We start from the raw sequence: 20,031 nt of genomic DNA, 5'->3' as shown, positions 1-20,031 counted from the left end.
AAATGAGTTTTTATTCTCTAACAAGCATTAGAGCAAATGGAAGAATAGATTTTTTTTCTGGAGGGGGTTTAATGCTCAGTTCACCCCAGAAATCTTAGCTTTATCGTATAAGTGAATAAATCCTGACCATGAATCGATGCTAAATTTATATGCAGAATGCGGTTTATATACTAGTAGACTATGTATAATTTCATATTTCTGAGATTGAGTGCAGTCTAAACGATTGAAAGAAACAAAATGCTGCTCACAAGTCACAACAATGGGTGGACCAGGTTGTAATTTAATAATAAAGAAGGGCCCTCACGTGATGAGCAATTTCTCACCTTTGGATTGGTGCCTGGTGGGGCACATGACAACACAAAGTGGGGCATCGTCATTAAAGCAGATTCCAATCTAAAGTCAAAATGATAGCTCCAGTTTCACATGGGGCTCCCCTTTTTTCATTGCATGTAACTCTGATTAGAAAATGAGCTGACATCTCTCACTATCTCACCACCAATCACGACAACGACAAGATTAAGGTCAGCAGCGTCCAATCAATCAATCAGAATTGGGAAGTGATTGTAATGGTTTGTGGTTCTTCGTACTTCTAGTTTTCCACCATTCTTCCGAGACTGAAAGCCACCATTATTGATGTATGAAATGGAGCACCATGACCGGGAAAATGGCCGTCGGTGAGCAATCAATTTGTCACACAACGTAACAAACATGTAGGCCAAAGGGTCGGACCCAGCATGGACTGGTCCAAGAAGATCGATCGATCTCTTGCACTAAAATCCAATGCAAACAGATTATCAGAACTAGTGTGTGGATTAAATTTTAGATCGATCGATATATCTTTCATAATAACAAAGACTGGGATCGATTGATTTGGATGGTCATTAAGATATATCACGTTATTCTTTTGCCAAGAAGACCTCTATTATGTATGAGAATCTGGGTCGAGATCAGTGATCAGATATCACTGACCATTTCTTATTTAAATCTTAATTCCTTCACTAAACTAAGCAATTAATATCGATCAATATATATAATTCAGGTTATACTAATAACAGCTTCATTAAACAACAGAACAGACAGTAAACATCAGTACACAGCTATGTAGGAAGACTACCCTCACAGAGATGGGCTGATGGATCACTACTCCAAACATTAGCACATCAACACAGACAAACGAAACCAACTTAATTATTCACCACAAGTGATGAACACCACCACTGCACCACCCTTTATTACATCGATCTGATATCACTCCCTTTGGTAATAGCACTGTTTGTTGCCTAATGGCCACCACATGTGCAATTCACACATGTGCACTGGGTTCCGCACTTGCACTTTCCGTCGTTCTCGGCCGCCGGAACCTCGGTCACGGCAGCCTCATAGAAGCTGCAGACAAGCAGACAAGAAATTAAAAATAAAAACCCATCATCATTGTCTATCCTTCAGTTTGGTTGAATTAATTTAATATAATGTCATTCTAGTACTGTGTCAGGTTCAATTGTTATAAGGTGTTCATCTCTGATAGCTAAGGATGCTTATGAGGTTACCTCTTTTCTGTCTCGATGATCTCGATGCTGTAGCCGTTTCCTTTCTTCCTGGAATAGGAATGACCAAAGCAGATAGTTAGCTAGTCATCTCATGATCGGATTAACTAGAGACGAGATCTAGAGAGAGAGAAGGATTTAAGCCCTGATACAATTAGAAGTTTAGAACCAGTATGCATAGATGGAGAGGTGGACGGGAAAGAAGACTTACACGCACTGACTCTTGTCAGCGCAGTCGCAGTTGCCGCAGGTCGACATGGTGACTGATTTGCACGTAAAACTAAAGCGAAACTGGAAGAGAGAGAGAGAGAGAGAGAGAGATTGATCGATGGCTTGTACTGGCTGTGGCTCCGGACGGTGTAATTGGCTCCGGTATTTATAGACGGCACGGCGACAAGTGCCAACTGTGAAGAGCACAAGCCTTGTAGCTAAGCTAAGCTAGGAACGGAACCGTCCGAAGGAATCTCAATTATGCTGGAGTGGCCTTCTCTGCTCCTCTCATGTCGCCTTCATTTCTCTTTTCGAGATATCTATCTCCCTTCACACACGTACACGCAAAGGGCGCCTACTGTTTTCTCCACTCATCTTTCTTCTTCTCTTCTTCATTGGCTCTCCCACGAAATTCTGCTAAGTGAAACCGTCATCTTCAACAGTCTAGATGCTTTGATTTGATTATTCATTCAACCTGCTGTCTCATCATTCCGCCCTCACATTTGATCAATATTTTAAGACTCAAACCCGAGTAAAAACAGAAATACTCTTTGGGTCCCGGTTTTACTGGCTAACCGGCCAGTTTGCCTTTCCAACCTGCCAAAGGGCCCAAAACTGTCATTTAACAGGAACCCGGCCGGAAAGGCCATCGGTTCCTGGTTTTCATGGTTTGACCGTCCGGTCCTGGCCGAGTCTTAAAACATTGGGTAAAGTGATATAAAGCATTCTCAGATTTTTCTATGTAAAAACAAAAAATTCATATTTTCTCTCATTATTTGGAGGCTGTATTATTTATATATTATAAGGTTTTAATTAAAAAATTCCGCATTTTCAATATCTTTCAACAACTCCATAACTAAAAAATTTTGTAAAAATTCAAAAACACATGTATCATACAAATATTTAATATGGCAATATGATTAAAACTTCACTTTTTTTTCTTTAAACAAAAAATAACTACCACATCATAGAAAAACAATATCTTTTTTTCTTTTTTCACTTGAAAAAAGAAATATTGTGCTGATGCCTTGTTAGCGTATTCCATCAATTCTAGGAGATATAGTTTCACTCCAATTAGTTGTATATATCTTTTTCTTTCCTTTTTATTCCAATTCAAGCTGTCGACCTGTCCTCTGGTTGCATCCTTAGCTTTATTATAAATAGCTTGTAACTATTGAATTCATATCAATAAATATTATTTTCCCATTTATCTTCTTTGCTTTTTCGTATCTTGGTATCAGAGCGGCGATCCGCGTCTCCTTGCTTCATCTGCATTTCTTGTTTCACTTCTGTAATTTTTTATTTGGTCTAAGTTCAGTGGACCTTGATCAAACTGCGCTTATTCTGCCCAGCGATTCTTGATCTAGCCATTCACCGACGTTTCTTGTTTCCTCTCTGCAAATCTTGATCAGACCACAACTCTTGACTCAACCACAATCGTACTTTCTTGATTGAGCTATTTCTAGTTTTTGCTTTGTTTTTCTGTCTCGATACCATTCTTACCGGCGAGCCCACCGTCACACCATCGCCGGTCCAATCCATCGGCAGTCGTTTGACCCGGACAGTTCGTTCAAAAGCTGGGGCAGGCGAGGCGTTCGCAAGGCTTTCCCGAAGACTTGAGCTCAGCTGCATCCTTCCTTCTTTTGGACCGATGCCATGCTGTTTGAATGAAGCATGCAGCCCATGTGCGCCATTGGTGTGAGTAGAACCGAAACTTATGTTTAAGTTGCTGCAATGCCACAAACTTCAAGTCATCGGCAATGAGTGCGAATGCCTCAACTTCGGAAATGGCCTTGATGGTGCGTGTGGATGACGGAAAGATGACACTTGGGCGTGAATCCGTCAGGTGATTGAACGATGGTTCCAGCGGCTTGCATCGCTCTTGACACTGGTGGCTGTCTCTTCAGAGATCTTGTGGTCTGCGAACTCGACAAAGGCTTGATTCGATTGGCATCATCGTTGCAAAAGGGCTTGCAGAGTTCAACAATCCCTGTTTTTTATTTTATTTTAAGGTTAGTATTGAGATTTTCCCGTGACTTGTGTTGCTCCAAAGTTTTATATGGCCTATAAAAATTATTATATATATGCCATGTCATCATGGTTCGACCCCGGTTGAACCTCTGACCTGTGAACCTCTCCCTTTTTTGGTTCTATGCCCAGTCCATTCTCTGAACATTGGTTTTTATTTTTGGTCTCTTCTCTTTTTTATATTTGGTATGTATGTGTGTGTTTGAAATTAGGTGTATAATTGTATCTCAGCAACAATATTTTTTATGTGCAAATTTTATGATTGGATAGGAACAAGTTAAAAGATATGATATTGGAATATGGAAATAGGATATTGCATGATATACATTGGGCTTTGGGCTTTATATTAGAGCTATGCTTGGGCTCAAGAATAGGCCCCGTGATTGGGCCAGGCTCGGGACTGGGCATTTCTGTTAATGTAAAGCCCAGCTCAAGGCCTAGCCCAAAACCAGCTCATGAACTGGTCATATCTAATACATCTGTAAAAAATTGTCTTTTGAAACTCTTTGTTGTACTGAGACTTTGGTTACAAAACTCTGCTCCTATGCTTCTACTTCTTTTTTATTGATAATCAAGGAAGCAGGCTACACAAGATGGGGAATAGCACTCTCCTATGAATCCCACAAACAGATAGAAGAAAAAAACTGTTGACAAATCAGAAGTATTTGAATCCTATGCCTTTTATTCGCGAGCTAATCTTCTATAAAATTTGCCTCTCTGAATATGTGATTATAGCTCAGTTTGGAAGGAGTATAAATGCAAATATGTAGAGTGTAAATACATATAAAATAATACAAAATATAAGGTTTTGCACTTTATATATTTGTATTTATATTCTTTCCAAATTTAGCCTATAGTTCAATTTGGAAGGTATACAAATATAAATATGTAGAGTGCAAAACCATATATTTTATATTATTTTTTATGTATTTGTATTATATATATTTATGTTTGTACTCTTTCGGAACTGAGCCTTATATTCCACGGTGACATGTATAACCTTTTAAGCAATCGATTACAAGCTTTGAATCACCTTCCATGGTAATACTAGTATTCCCGAATCCCTTTGTCATCTTATGAGCATCACAAGCAGCCCAAGCCTCACTTATGCAATAAACTGCTCATCTTTAGCAATACAACCAATCAGTATTTTCAAACCATGGTTGAATCGGAAAAATCAGAAACCAGTCTATTTCACCCCCAAATCGCATTTTGGCCAAAACTATTGATTTGATCAGCAAACTGCTGACCCAGATATTCTCAGAAAAATTCCCTCTTCAGTCCGATTTTAAAAACTTGCAACCAATAGCTGCTGAACCATCATTTTTTTTTATGCATTGAAATTTATTTTAACTTGTTTGGGCTTAAGAGGATCTCATTTCACCCATGTAGTTCTCTTTTGTTTACACTTCCCACCATTAACCAAGTTTATCACTTTATACTCTATTGCCTTACTAACAATACTCAGGATGGAGAGACTTATTTTTGAAGACCTTTTCATTTTTATTTTTCCATATTCTCCCTAGAATAAAGGCTAACAGATATCTATCATGTGATACGCTTCTCTGAACTGTTAGAGGGGTAGTTACTTGGGCCGAGCTGACAGGTAGAGGACTTGAAGTCTCACACAACCCAAATAATTGGTACATGGGCCTGTTTGGGAGGGTGAAAGATTTGATTAATAGCCGCTTTGAAGAAGCTATTAAAACCATCTTTATAGATTAATAAAGCAAAATTTTTTGAATGAATGACAGCATATTTAGACTTAAAAGGGTTTTTCTCCAAACATAGCTTATAGGCTGTTCGTGCCAGACCCACCTCACCTGGCAAAGCTAGAAACCATTGCCCAAAAGCCCTTCCAAATGGGCACGTAAATTGATCCCTTTGGAAGGAGTACAAATACAAATATTTAGAGTGCAAAACCTTGTACTTTGTATTATTTTGTTTGTATTTGCATTGTACATATTTGTATTTGTACTCCTTCCAAATTGAGTCATCAATGCAGTAGTATGTAATAAGCTTTGGGGTTTGATCTGAGTTTCTTAGCATTTAGGCCATGTTTGGGAGTGTTTAAAAATAAGTGCTTATTTGGGTTGAAACTACACCATTAAGCACTTATTGGTGTTTGGGAAATATGCCCGGAATAAGTGCTTATTTTAAAAACAAGAGCTTATTTTTTAAGCCCAAATAACTTTTTTTAAGTGTTCATACAATAAGCAGTTACTTAAATTTTTCCTCACAGAATTGTCCTCAGTAAATTTTTAGAATGCCAATTATACCCTTTCAATATTGTTACTTTTAGCAACAACATTGTTACTTTTACGAAAGCACTTTTACATGAAAGCACTTATATGAAAATACTTTTATAAGAGCACTTTTACGAAAATACTTTTACCAAAGTAATTTTATGAAAGTACTTTTACGAAAGCAATTCAATCAAAGTACTTTTATTCATTTACTTTAGATTGGATATTTTGAAATTTTGAAAGAAAATGAAGGACAAAAGAGTCACAAGTGCTTATTGAAGAAAAAGACTATCGTCCAATATAAAATAAGTGCTTAATTTTTAAAATAAGCACTTGAAAAAAATGGATGTCAAATATAAATAAATGCTTATTCAAATAAGCACTTGTTTTTAAGCACTTATTTTTAACATAAGCACTCCCAAACATGGCCTTATATACTTCCAATCTCAATTTGAGTTAATGAACAAAGGTGACAATTCTGATTCCTGCAAGAAAGAAATGCATGCAAAGAACAAATCGTTATCCATGCAGACCATGCCCAACAAAAAGAATAACTCCTACTTTTTTTATTTTTTTGAAAAAAAGGCATGGAAGCCTACGATTCATTAGAGATCTCAGCAGAATCAGCGAGAACAATCTTCTTTAAAAACAGAGGAACAGATGATCAGGTATAGGATGAATTGCATGACAGGCCAAACTGGGTCAAAGCATGAGCCGCCTTATTTGTCGATCTAGGGGAGAAGACTACTTAGAACTCCGGGTGATGACTTAAGATGTTTTTGCAACTGAGAAAGAGTGCAGTTACACTCCACGGAGGGATACCATTATCCTCCAACAAGAAGTTGGTAGCACAGTCACCCGCTCACAGGATATTGCAAAGAGAAGACTTTCTAGAAAGGTGCGGGCTTTAGAGCAGAGCACGAGCTAGAAGGAAACACGCGAGCATAGATTAAGCTTCCACAGTGGTTTTTGATGATACAACCAGCTTGCACGAGTGGGAGAAGTTGCACCATCAAAGTTAATTTTCGCCAGGCCAACAGGGGGGAATGCGGTAGGACCACTCAAAGGGTTGGGGGGTAAATACCTACCAGGGACCCAGCAGTAAACTCCCAGGAGACCAAATAACCCCGCGGAAGATAGCCGCATTGCGAGTCAACCATAGGTGCCCAGATTAATGAGAAAGCCAATGGGTAGAAATGATGAGTGGAGAGAGCAGAAGAACCCAGGGAAATCCAAGACGATATCAATTCAGGAAGATGCTCGGAAAGATCAGTTCGGACCCCCAAATCGGAGTCAAACCAAACAGCTTTCGCAATGGAGCATTTGAGGAATAAGTGGTCTACAAATTCCTCCTCAATTCCACAAAGCGAACAGCAAGAATCTAAGTTGGGATTCCACCTCTTTATTCTGTTTCTTATGGAAATCGCATCATTAAGGGCCCTTCCAAAGAAAGATCTTGATCTTGGGGCAGACCCATTTGAGTTTCTAAATTTTTCCCATTCACATTCATCGAATAAGAAAGTTGCATTTGAGGAAGAAGGCAATTCCGAAGCGAGTAGACGGTATGCTGAAGAGGTGGTAAATTGCTCGTGAGGAGTAAGGGACCAAACGAATTGATCCTCCACGATATTGCTATGTAAAGGGAGGGCCAAGGAGAGGATTTCTTGAGAAGAGTGCGGCTGAAAGAGGTGATTAGTCTGCTCATGATTCAAAGACATCGAGTGGTGGTTGATAAGTTCAGCCACTTTCAAAGGATAATTTCTGTGAGGCCAGCTAGAAGGATCCATAGCATTAGAGAGACACGGATCAGAGCACCGACACTCCACCCATTGCCTATAATCCAGCGGCAACCCTTGCGAAGATGAGTTCTGCAAGCAAGAAACCACGCCAGATATAGGATAGCCCCAGTTTTAGTTTTACATCCCAGAAGTTTGAGGTTCTGAAGTATTTAGCGTGAAGCACTTTTGCCCATAAGGCCGAAGGATATTTGAGTAATCTCCATCCCAATTTCATGATGTGGGCTTTATTGGTTAACTCTAAATCGCGAAAGCCCAGCCCACCACAAGCTTTTGGTCTACAAATTTGGGACCACTTTCTAAGGTGAAAGCCAGCTGTCTCAGCATCAGACCACCATGTATTGTGGAGCCACTTGAAGAGTGGACTTATATGCATGGATCTGCCAGCATGAGAGAGGGTGCGTTTCTTCCAACCCGCCAACTTGGACTTAAGTTTATCAACCAAGTACATCCATTCCAAGGTTTTAGCCTTGCACATAATTAAGGAACCACCAAGATACTTGTCATTAGTCTTCAAAGAGGTAACTCCAAAGGCCGATGGAATAAAAGTTGTTTCTTCTATGAGAGTTTGCAATGAAGTGAATAGCTGATTTTTGGAAATTTATTTCCTGACCCGACCATTTACAGAAGGAATCAAGAACATCCAAAATATTGTTTACATCAAAAGAGCAACACATGCCAAAAATGACAAGGTCATCCGCAAAGAGCAAGTGAATGAGCTTATTCAATTCGTCTCATTAAAACCCTCTTAAAAGTAAACAACTCCTATATTTGATTAGACTTGGAAGAACAGCTTGATTACATGCTAATTCTTTATTGCTTGAATCCATTCTAATGTTGTATAAAATTTTGAAGTTTGAACAGATTTTCAATAATAAATGGGGGTCATGAGACTGCCATGTGCCCATACATATGCAGAGCTTGACTAGTAGTTTTACTTTTACAGGAATTTCTTCATATAGTTAGATGTTAGATTGTCTTTTTGAAGTGTGGACTAGTAGAAGAATAAAAGAATGAGATGGCTATGGCCTTCCATTGCACACCTGTATTCTCTGTTCTGAGAAGATGAATACAAAAGAGACAACCTCTTTTACCTTCCATCCTCACAAAAATATTCCACACTCTCTTCCCTCAAAAAAGTCGGTTCCAACTATCAGCGGCGCAAATTTTGCTTGGCCCTTCAGTTTTGCAAAGCAGTAGTCATTCTCCTTGAACAAACCGAATCCCAAAGTTAGGATCCCCCCTGTCCTTTAGCACTTAGCAGAAACTACAACTGCAAATGGATCGGATCAAACTAGTTATACACAGATCCAAATTTGATTTTCTTTAATGTTTTATCAAAGGTTCAAAGAGCGTATCAGCCTGTATCGGTTCTTAATTTTTATTTTTTTCAATTTTGATTTAGGGAAGTCGATTTAAGTCCCGATTACCCTCTGAACCAGGCCCTGCCCGATACAACCCCTAAAGGGATATATCAGGAAGGGCCCAATACGATATATATCAACCAATACGTAACGATTTTTTAAACCTCTTTTATTAGAAACTAGTTACACCCATATCCAAATTTTGCTTTTCATTAATGTTTTATGAGTCTTGTATGTAGATTTAGGCAAAATATAAACATTTAAATATTATTGGATCGGATTGAATCATAGTGCAGATTGGGAAAATTTCATAATCCGATCCAATTATAAATGTATTGAATTTTAGTCATCTTAAATAGATTGGGTTTGAATTCAAATTTGGACAAATGGAAACCATTTGCAGCCCTAGACGAAAGGGAGACAAGGTTGTTGTGTATGAACAAGGGTGCAAATGAAGGCCACTGCAACCATTGAAATGGTCCTTTTCCTTTGCAATACTCACTTGGTTCTTTTCCTACGATTTGAATTCAAACCCAATTAATATGTTATGACCAAATAATATGTTATTTGGAAACCATTTGTTCTTTTCCTGCTGAGAAACTCAATTTGACTGTTGGAACACGTCAAATCAAGCTGTTTTAACTTCAAGACCAAATAATATGTGAGGCCGAGCCAAGTATATTAGTGGGGTCCTTGGTTTGCCCCGCCCCACCCCGCAACAACAAAACCAGAAAAAGCTTTGTTTATTGATGGGGGCTCTTCCAACTCTTAAATTTAAAAATTTTATTTATTTATTTTTCTTTAAAGAAATCTATTAAACCAAAACCTTCCTGCCCTAATTCTCTCCAAACACTACCTTTTCTCCTCCTTATCTCATTTTCTTGTTTACCTTGATCCCAACAGAAAATTCCTGAGTCAGCCGCTGCTTAAGAACACAATAAAACAATAAAAACTTATAGACCAAAAGTTTGCTAAAGATATACAAAATAATAATTACAGGAATTCGAGCAAACAAGTTTATTCCTGAGTCAGCCGCTGCTTAAGAACACAATAAAACAATAAAAACTTATAGACCAAAAATTTGCTAAAAATATACAAAATAATAATTACAGGAATTCGAGCTAACAAGTTTATTCAATGCTTGGAAACTTACAAACGTGGTTGAACGGTTGAACCCATGAAAAGACACATTACAAGATAGAACTGAGCACGTCTTCTTGTAGGCCCACCTTGTTCCCAGGGTGAAAGAAATCCATGAATTAAATTAATGAGCCATTTACTAGCATCTCATGAAATTAAGATACAAGTGAATGTGGTGAGAGTTCCATCTCAGTTACAGAAAGGAATGAATCATCAATCCGGCCAAATATTTTTCCCTTTCAACCGACGTTTGTGTCGACTCATATTATCAATTTATTTCTGGCTTTATGGAGTAAGCCTACTGTTTTGTAACCACCACTCTTCCCTGTTATGGTAAGCTCCTAAAACTATATTTGAATAGCACACTCAGTTTCTTAAATTATAGTAACATCATGAAACAAGCAAGAAAGCTTGCCTCTAGCATAACACCTCACTGGTCTCTTTTCATTTTGTTTTGGAGTATATATTTTCTGTACTGAACAAAAACTGTGAGCTGCACCCCTCTGGTAAAATAAAATGAAAAAATCCCTACCCCAAAAGAGGCCCCATTTCTGTGGGGAGGTTGGCAGGTTGCATTTTAGAATTGAAAAAAAAAATACCAATTAACTATCTTCAACATATTTCTTGTAAGCTTCCCTTTGATTGATCATGTCCTCCAATTCCAGCCAGTCTACATGATTGCTCCAATATCATCCTGTAAGTAGACGACCTCTCCCATGGAACAATTCCAAAATCATCGTTGTATTCCTCCATGCCTCCAACTAGGAACTGCCAAGGAAATGCCCCTGCCCCTGCTCCATTCTTCCTTGCTGACTCATAAATGATGTCATAAACAGTTTTATACAATTTTTCGCGATGAGATGGTTGGAAGTTTCTATTTGTATTTGACAGCCCAAATTCAGTGAACATTACAGGTTTCTTGAGCATTTTGTCACCGTCTTCAATGTGAGAAGTCATCCATTTGGAGACAAATTTCAGTTTGTCTTCAAGTTCAATCTCCTTGAACCTACAGATTAATTGAATTAGACACATTTTGGGATTTGATCATTAAGTGGTAATATGACATCAAAGCACAAAAAGTGTTTCTTTTCAGACAGAGTTCTCAGTGCTACAATTTTCACCATGTTTGGTTTCATGGTACCTCCAATATTGCATGTGGTTTTGTGAACAATAAATTCAGAACAATGATAAGGTGTCTTTTGAAGCTTACCACTGATCAGGATAAATGTGAACAGAGGCGAAATCAATGATTGAAATCTTTGAGTTGCGGATAAAATCAGATCCTAGGACACTCGCCCATGCTTCTGGGTTCACACTCAATTTTTCTGGGCTCCTAGGACCATAGAACCCCTCAAGCCCCACAGTCAATAGGTGCTTCTTATCAATCAATTTCACATAACGAGACATCTCTTCAATCCAATCCTGCAATTCTTCACCAGAGAATATAATCAAACTCAAGAATTCATCAATAACCTAGATTGCTAATATTTCCAGTATCTACCATCTCTCTCTCTCTCTCTCTCTCTCTCTCTCTCTGACACACACACACACACTTACTTGGAGGGTGTCACCAGAAGGATCAGTCATACAGCGTGGTTCATTTATCAATTCCCATGCAAAGATTGTTGGGTCATTCCTGTATTCAATTCCTGTGATGCTGTTCTTCCTTGTCAATACAGCCTGCAAAAGGAAGGTCATATTGAGTTGATAACAACTCCAATGCAATGCAATATTTTGTATTTCAATAATACTGTGAAGACTTCCATGGATTAAGTCTGAAATTAACCTTCCAAAATGGTAGTAACTTAACCAAAAGCAAATGAGACAGCGGATTTCACTATGCTTTTCTGGCCATGACATGTTACCTGATCACGAGGAATGAATCTTATGCTCAGTAGAAGATAAGGTCCTTTAAGCCTGTCCTCATGCACACTTACATACTAATTATATGCAGTTTCTCTATAAGCGGATACCCTTTGTTTTCATAGGCCATGATTCATTGATACTTCTGCTTATTTAGACATTCAAGTTGGGTTAACAGGTTCATTTTCATGGTTGAGGATCAATAGCTTTAAGTGCTAAGCTAAAATCAACATGTTTTTCTCTCTTTTTTTTTCGATCAGTTAAGATGTTCTTGGTTCTGGGCAATTTAGCCAAACTTGATCAAATTTCTTAGGAATAACTCAAACCATGCTTTAGCTTCTCTGAAAAGAGAATTAAGACAAAGTTCATTTTTTAGATAAATATACAAAATTCCTCATTGACATACAAATTATCTACAAATAACACCACAATCATACCTTGACATAATTCTTGAAATATTTGCGAATTGATGGATCAAAAAAGAATGAATCATTGGAAGAACTCAATGCAACACCCTCTTCCCACGCCCATTTGACATACTGAGTCTTCCCACCAAATGCTTGCAAATTATTAACTAAGCTAAGTATCAGCTTGATCCCATGTCGTCTTGCCTCTGCGATGACACGATCCAATGCCTGCCAGTCTATATGGTTATTAAATGTAAAAAGGACAAAAGAGCCAATATAATATAGTGTAATAGCAATGGTACCACCATGGTAACTGCAGACTATGAATACATTAAATACACAACAATTACCATTTACATTTTTTATTGAATGCATGAAGCAAAAATAAACAGGTTAGAAAAAGACAATTAACATCATGACTAAGAAGAATCTCAAGGCACTGAAACAGAGGTAATAATTCAAAGAATAATCAATTGGAGCCGAAACCTGTCTCTAAAATTTAGATTCTTTTAGGCCTCTGGCCCTCTATGCAATTAAAGTGGGAATGGGCCATTTTTTTCTCCAGAAATTGGTTCCCGAACAAATATTTTTTCCATTTCTTACAAGTTTGTTTCTTAACAAACAGATTAGAATAAAAAGAAAATAGAAGAGGCCAATACCCAAAATTCTATTCTCCTAAGTGTCAGCATATGCTTTTCTGTTCATTTAAACAATTTCGTTGGAAAAAAGTTTATCTGCTGATCACTCTATCACGATACCCAATGGGCAACGGATTAGGTAAGTAAATAAAAAGATACATGAAAAATCGGTTCCTTTTAAAATTTAAGCCCAGTTTTTAAACTAGTAGACGAATGAATAATCAATTGTATATTTGTGATCAGATTTTCCTGGCTATAACAACACTAAATTCTACCCAGGAAGAAAAAAGTTTCAGATCCCGCCACACATTCATGCTTCCCTGTAAGGAGTGGTAGCATAATTCCTGCACAAACGAAAAATATAAGGAAAGCAAGAACCGGATACGAATTTATGTAATACCTTGAAGACGCGCTCTTCAAATCGTCCAGGGGAGATCTGCAGTGCATTGTATGCTCCATCATTGAAAGCCCAAGTCCTACAAACAGTGAGACCCATCTTTGCACCCGCTTGAAGCATAGCCCTGACTCTGGGCCTGCTGAAATCCTCTACAGCCTGATCCATCAGCCAGTAAGAGTTCCAGCCGTTCACATAGAACGGTCTTCCATCTAAAATGAAATGAGTGCCATTCCTCTCCACAAAGGCCACCTTGGGTTCTTCATAATAATTGAGTCTCAGATCTCCCAAAGACATGTAAATAAATGCAACACATGATGCGAAACCAAGAAGTGGGTATAAAAAGCCATTACCCGCCACCATTCTCCCTACAATATTGAACCCCTAAAATTAGCAGAGACAGTGTTATCTCCTCTGAGATCTAAACCAGGTAGATCTCAGCACAAGAAGAAGAAGAAAAGAAACAAATTTTTAGCGTCCTAGATCCCTCAACTCATCAAATTCATGGTACCCAAACGGAAACAGCGACCCATGTAACCTCTTTGGATGGCAACACCAAATGGGGCGTTTAGAGGATCTAGGAAGCTACCCAAAATCCAAAACAATTCCAGAACGAACTCAAAATCTCAGACGCTTGTACCCAACAAGTTGCCCATATGTCTACGATAATTGAACTAGAAGAGAACTCAAGCAGAGAGAGAGAGAGAGAGAGAGAGAGAGAGAGAGAGAGAGATTGTTCTGTGAGTTATTGTCCTGATTTTGGGGTTTTATACGAAAGTACTGGTTTGAGAAAGATTATGAGAGAAGGGAAGGGTCAAAACAAATGAGAGAGCACACCTACTTTCCCACTCTGCGATGCCATCGACCCAAAGAAGAATAGATAGACGGTAGTAGTGTGTGGTAGAATGCAGGTATCAACTCGGCTCACTGGGCCCTATGATCATAGATCTTTCCTTCATTTAATAAAAGAAAAAAGAAAACAATCAAACGAAAGACCCATTTTTCCATTGAAGCATCACCTTCCCGTCTCATGACTTCTCAAGCCATTCCGCCATCAGAGCCATTATCTACGATCCACAGCTTCCGCGTCCCGCCCATGTGAATCTGAGGAGGAGAAAAGTAAGCTGCAGTTTTCCTCTAAGAAGTAACTCCAAAGTTTCTCAACAAACAAATGCTGTCTGCATCTTTTTTCCCAGGTTGGTACTTAGAAGGGAAAGGGTAGGTGCCAGTTTCCAGACAATGTGTTTTGATTCACTGAGGTGACACCACTGCATCTTTCGTTTGCCACAAAAGAAGGGAAAACAAAAAGCTGCCCTCAGGTGAGATGTCGTTTTGCAACGTCTGATTAGAATCCACATACGTACTCAATCATCTCATCTGATGGTTGAAGGGCAACACCTTATATCTAGGGATTCTGGTAATGGGCTCGGCCCAAATGTCAATATAAATTTTTTTAGGTAAATTACAGATTACTACCATGTTATTTGGGGAGTGACAACTACCCCCTTTACTTTCATTTAAAACAAAGATAAAAGACCCCTTTAATTTTCAGATTCCGGGTAGACGTCCCTCTATTATCATTCCATCAATTAAATTTCAAAAAATATTTTTGTGTGACTTTTAACTATTTTAAATCTTCAAATTACCCTTTGTTGGGGTTCACTTTAGCCTTTTTTTTTTAATTTCCATTTGTTATTGGTTTAATTGATATTAATTGCATGTTATGTTTATTGCTTCCAGGTTTTTATAGAAATTTCTTTTTTTTGTTGCAATTTCCATTTTATAAAAAATTTCGAGTGGGTATTTTGATAAATTTACTTCTTCTACCATTCAACTCAAAGGAGAGGGGTTTTTTTGACAGAATCTGAAAGATTAGGAAGTCTTTATTGCAAATGAAAGTTCAGGGGAAACCCTAAAATACATGGCACTAATCTATAATTTACCCTTTTTATTTAAATCAGGGGTTTCTAATATGTGATATTAAACAATCTTTTGAATTTTTTTTAGCTATAGTGATTTAGTTTGCACTTTACTATCTAACGATAGATATGATAGTAATACAATTGATTTGGTTAGAAAACTAACTAGATTTGAATTTGAATTAGAATACTTTTTTATAAGAAATATGTATTTTTTATTTTAATTTAAAATCATGTTAACTATTCCTCTTGAAGGAGATGGCTCTCTGTGACTGTGTGAAAGATTTTTTTTTTTTTTTATTTGGATTCTTCAACTATATTTTATTTTGAATTAAAAAACTTTTTTCAACTCCACTATCAGACATATGCTCAATTAGGATATTATATTGGCCTTGATTTGGGCTGATTTTATTTAACCAATATACATGTGGGTTTTGAATTTGTTTTGTAACCTATAATATTAAACTTGCTTTTAATAATTGGGGGCCCATTTCGGGGGTGCAAATGGGTTATTTAATTTAAAAAATTTCAACTTACAATGGGTCGGATTCAGGCTCAGGCCCATTTTTTATTAACTTTTTCAATTCAATCCAACCCAAGTTGCACCTCTTTCCCGTACAAAATTTTTATTTGAGTGAGGGCAAAACAACATTAGAAATTTATTTTGTTCTGGGTTAGAAGAGATTTGAAAAGAGGGGATTACTATGAGATGGGTTGGAAATGTTTTTTTATATGAAGTAGAATCTAATATTTTAAAGAAACACGTTTTCTGAGAAGCCTTCCCATCTCTGATTGCCCCAATCAGTTATATTCCTTTGAGCCTTTTTTCCATCTTTCATGTCTGTACCATGGAATGAAACTTAACCTCAGCAACAAATACTTTGTATATTTGACAAGGATATAATAAATGAGAAATCCGTATTTGTGAGTCTTTATTAGTTTAATTTGGCTCCTTCAATAAAAGATGCAACTATCCTTTCAATCATACCAGTCCACTCATAAATATAATTAACTGAATTGGGATTTACTCTTCACACCGACCTCACAATCGCATCTGTGTACATTTTAACATGTATTGCGAATATCTCTTAGAGTTATCAGTCGGAGATGTTTTTAATATAGGGTTAAGATATGCTGTGGAGCGTTTGTGGGTTTTCTGTGGGAAATATCTTCTCATAAAAAATAATATATAAATATAGAAGATGTTTCTGATATGCGACCGAAACATATATGTGAGATTGTTGTGAGGAGCAGATTCGGTTTCATAATTAACTTAACTTGACCATCAATTTGCAAAGAGAAAAAAAAAAAAAAAAAATTCTATTAATGCGGGGGGTTAGTAAATCCACATGGAGTGTGTGACTATAAAAGGGAAGCTTTACTGCAAATCCCTAACAATTGTCATAAAAAACCAATCAAGCCTTAAATACAATATTTGATCACTAACAACCAAGTAACTAACTCATATGATCACTCAGCATCACTTTAAACAAGGAGCTGCAGGCCCCACAGAACGTGCCCCCACAGCACATCTCTGGGGAGATGTTCTCAATGTATGATTCGGATATACTGCAGGGCACGTTTCCTGCGGAGTCGATGCAATTTTGGAACTTTTTTGTAGCCTAAATCTATTGCAACAAATGGAGGAAATCTGTCTACCTTCAATCATTGATGAATGATCTTTCCTATCAAAATTCATGGGTCCCCCTAAAATGTACAACAGATCTCAATATAATATTTTTTTATTTTAGATTATAATAACAAAATATTAAAAATTTTTAGTTGATTTAATGATATTGTAACTCGGAAGGGGCCCAGTGTTTTTCTTTTTGTCATTTGATTGGGATCCATCCGACACCAAACATTGCCTTTTATTGCCATAATCATGAACCGATGTACTACTGTGTCTGTGTGAATGCGGCTTACTTGGGAGATGGGTTTAGAATCAGGCTTTCCAATGCTTAAGAATCCAACCTGCAACTCATCTCTCATTCAATCACAATTATTTTTCAATTTATTGTTTTATTTGAAATTTTTAATTTTCTTAATTAAGGATTAAAATATCCATAAACATTCATACTATAGATCAATACTCTTTTTTTTCTCTAATTTTATTTTATCAGCCTGAATAATTCTCAAACAGGCTTAGGGGATGCTTTCTATCATCTCGAATCCTATGTCTTTCAATGTATTCAGGTCCTTGGATATAGATATGATTCAGTGCATATTATATTGATATTTTGTACCTGTTCATGGAATGGGTTTTGGCTCAATTTTATACTATTTCAGGCTTGGGCTTTAGATGGATTCATTCAAATTTTGACAAAAAGCAAACTCAAACTCGATCCATAAACAAGTCTAATTAGGAGGCAAGGGCTGAAAAGCCCTAACTGGCTCAGGAAGTAAGGTTGCTTTCTGGGTGATCTGGTTGTAGTGCAGATGGATTCTTGCCTTCAGCTTGGTTGGGGGACCATTGGCTAATGGGTTTGAGGGACGTTCTATCCCAGTTGTAAAGTCCCCACTGAATTAAAAAAAGAAAAGAAAAGAGGCATGAACCCGGAGCTTATGTTCCACACACTTTTTATTTATTTTATTTTATTATTATTTTTTTTGTTTGTCGGTAGGAGATTTTATTGATGTGGCAATTGTTTTTATTGTTAAGGCTCCTTATTTTGTATGTATTTGTATTTATACTCTTTTCATTTTTAAACTAATACTTAATCTAATTTGTTAATTCTATTAATAGTATTTGATGTTAAATAGAAAATAAATAAATAACTGGGTCGTGGTATACGTAAAGTTAAGGTTATTAAATCCGTGGTTTTTAAAACCGACCCGGTGATCGAATTGGTCAGGGGTTTAGTTATCGGGTTGAATGGTCCGATCGTTCGAACCAAACGCTTGGCCCGTTCTAACAAAAAATTCAAAAACAATAAAAAAAAATGTCAAAACCATTCAAACGGTTCAAATGGTTAACCACCCGGTTCAGTAGTTCGCTGACCAAAATCAACGGTTTTGGGAGGAAATCCAGTTTTTGGGGAAAACGGAACCAATCACCTGACTGCTTCCCAGTTTTTTCAGTCCGATCGTTCAGTTCGATCCGGTTTTGAAAACCATGATCAGATCTTCCAACAGAATAGGAATATGAGGAATCTTCTTTATATGTTATAAAAAAATTATTATTATATATAGCAAGTAAAAGAATGGGCCATTGATTGGAAATCTGGATCTTCTCCTCGGCCACACGGATCCCACATCAGTTGAAGCCATGCCCATGAATGATGAGTTCATATTGGCTCCCCACAAGGGGCATCCTACATGCGCCCCACATGCACATCTCAATGTGCATTGGGAATTCCGAGTACATGGTTAGGATGTATGTGGGGCACACTTTGTGGGGAGCAAATGCAAATTCATGAATGATAACATAAAAGTATTGGAGATGTTTTCGATGTATAACTACAATTGTTATGGATGTATTTGTTATCTGTGTAAATACAAAAATACACCAATGTAAATGAAAAACGGCCAGATGTATCATCACAAAAGTTGAACCGGTCAATGTTTAGTTTTACACTATTGTGCGTTTGGAAGATGATTGTAAATCATAAGAGTATTTTTTATGTGTGTTTGGAATTAACATGGGTGTAAAACTACACTGAGAATTAAAATGCCTATTAATGTCAAATTCAACTGTTTTGGGAAACCGGATTCAGTCAGAGCAAAGTCCGTTTAAATAACCATCATAGCCTTGCATTGGGAATATCTACCCATGAAATAAAGCACATATCTACGGGGATGTTCCTAATTCATGGTTGTAAAGGCTGTTCGAATAGTGTTCAAACGGCCCTTGCACTAACTAAAGCCGATCTCTTTGGGAACTACTACACGGAACCATGTGCTAACTCCCGAGGAAAGAAAAAAACTTCACACCACCCACCTCTATACAAGAAAAACTACTCCCCACTTCCCTCCTAGATCTCCCCTCTCACACACTCTCTCTCTCTCTCCCTTTCTGGTCAACTCTCGCATGGTCGCATCCATGGAGAAACCTAGAATTGAACCAGAAGCTCAAACACCTGCAACCCACAAAATTCTCTCACCCAGCAATAGTGGAAGGAGGAGGAGCGCTTCCAACTTGCCTGAGTTCAAGTTCTAGATGGTCAGAAACCCATCCTTCCCACAACCCAACCTCTACTCTACTGACGAATTATTCATTAACAACGTTTTGCTCCCGCTCCACCTCCCTTCCCACCACTCTGACCCACTTGACTCGGAACCCAAAGCCAATGCAGAGGAGATGCACACTCCAAAACCCGAATCAGAGCCTTGGCCAAGACCAGTCAGCAGCTTTGTTATTTGAGTCATCGCCCGTACTTTCAACATTCAAGCGATGGGGGACATTTTCAAGAAGGGTGAAAGGAAAACGACAACCGTGGCATCCTCTACAACCACCAACAATCATGAAGACAGAGACAAAGA

The 20,031-nt window shown here is 37.7% G+C and overlaps 1 protein-coding gene across 4 annotated transcripts; it reads right to left on the bottom strand.

The window, feature by feature from the left end:
* Positions 1-10,254: 10,254 nt before the first annotated feature.
* On the bottom strand, positions 10,255-14,902 carry LOC148875882 (mannan endo-1,4-beta-mannosidase 2-like). Of its 4 annotated transcripts, XM_088965634.1 has the most exons (7): positions 14,650-14,810; positions 14,468-14,564; positions 13,637-13,998; positions 12,629-12,826; positions 11,886-12,008; positions 11,539-11,750; positions 10,255-11,334 (listed from the first exon to the last, which is right to left on the bottom strand). In XM_088965634.1, the coding sequence occupies exons 2-7, from the start codon at positions 14,490-14,492 to the stop codon at positions 10,941-10,943; spliced, it is 1,314 nt and encodes a 437-aa protein (XP_088821760.1). In that variant the 5' UTR covers positions 14,493-14,564; positions 14,650-14,810; the 3' UTR covers positions 10,255-10,940. The 4 variants fall into 4 exon arrangements, with proteins under 4 accessions (XP_088821760.1, XP_088821761.1, XP_088821762.1 ...); XM_088965635.1 differs by lacking the exon at positions 14,468-14,564 and having other exon boundaries at positions 14,650-14,902; XM_088965636.1 differs by having other exon boundaries at positions 14,472-14,810.
* Positions 14,903-20,031: the final 5,129 nt, after the last annotated feature.

Source organism: Nelumbo lutea, chromosome 1 (genome assembly GCF_056320005.1).
Source record: "Nelumbo lutea isolate HS-2025 chromosome 1, American lotus-T2T, whole genome shotgun sequence".
NCBI lineage: Eukaryota > Viridiplantae > Streptophyta > Magnoliopsida > Proteales > Nelumbonaceae > Nelumbo > Nelumbo lutea.
Note: the sequence above shows the minus strand (reverse complement) of the source record. Positions and strands in the feature narration are given on the sequence as shown.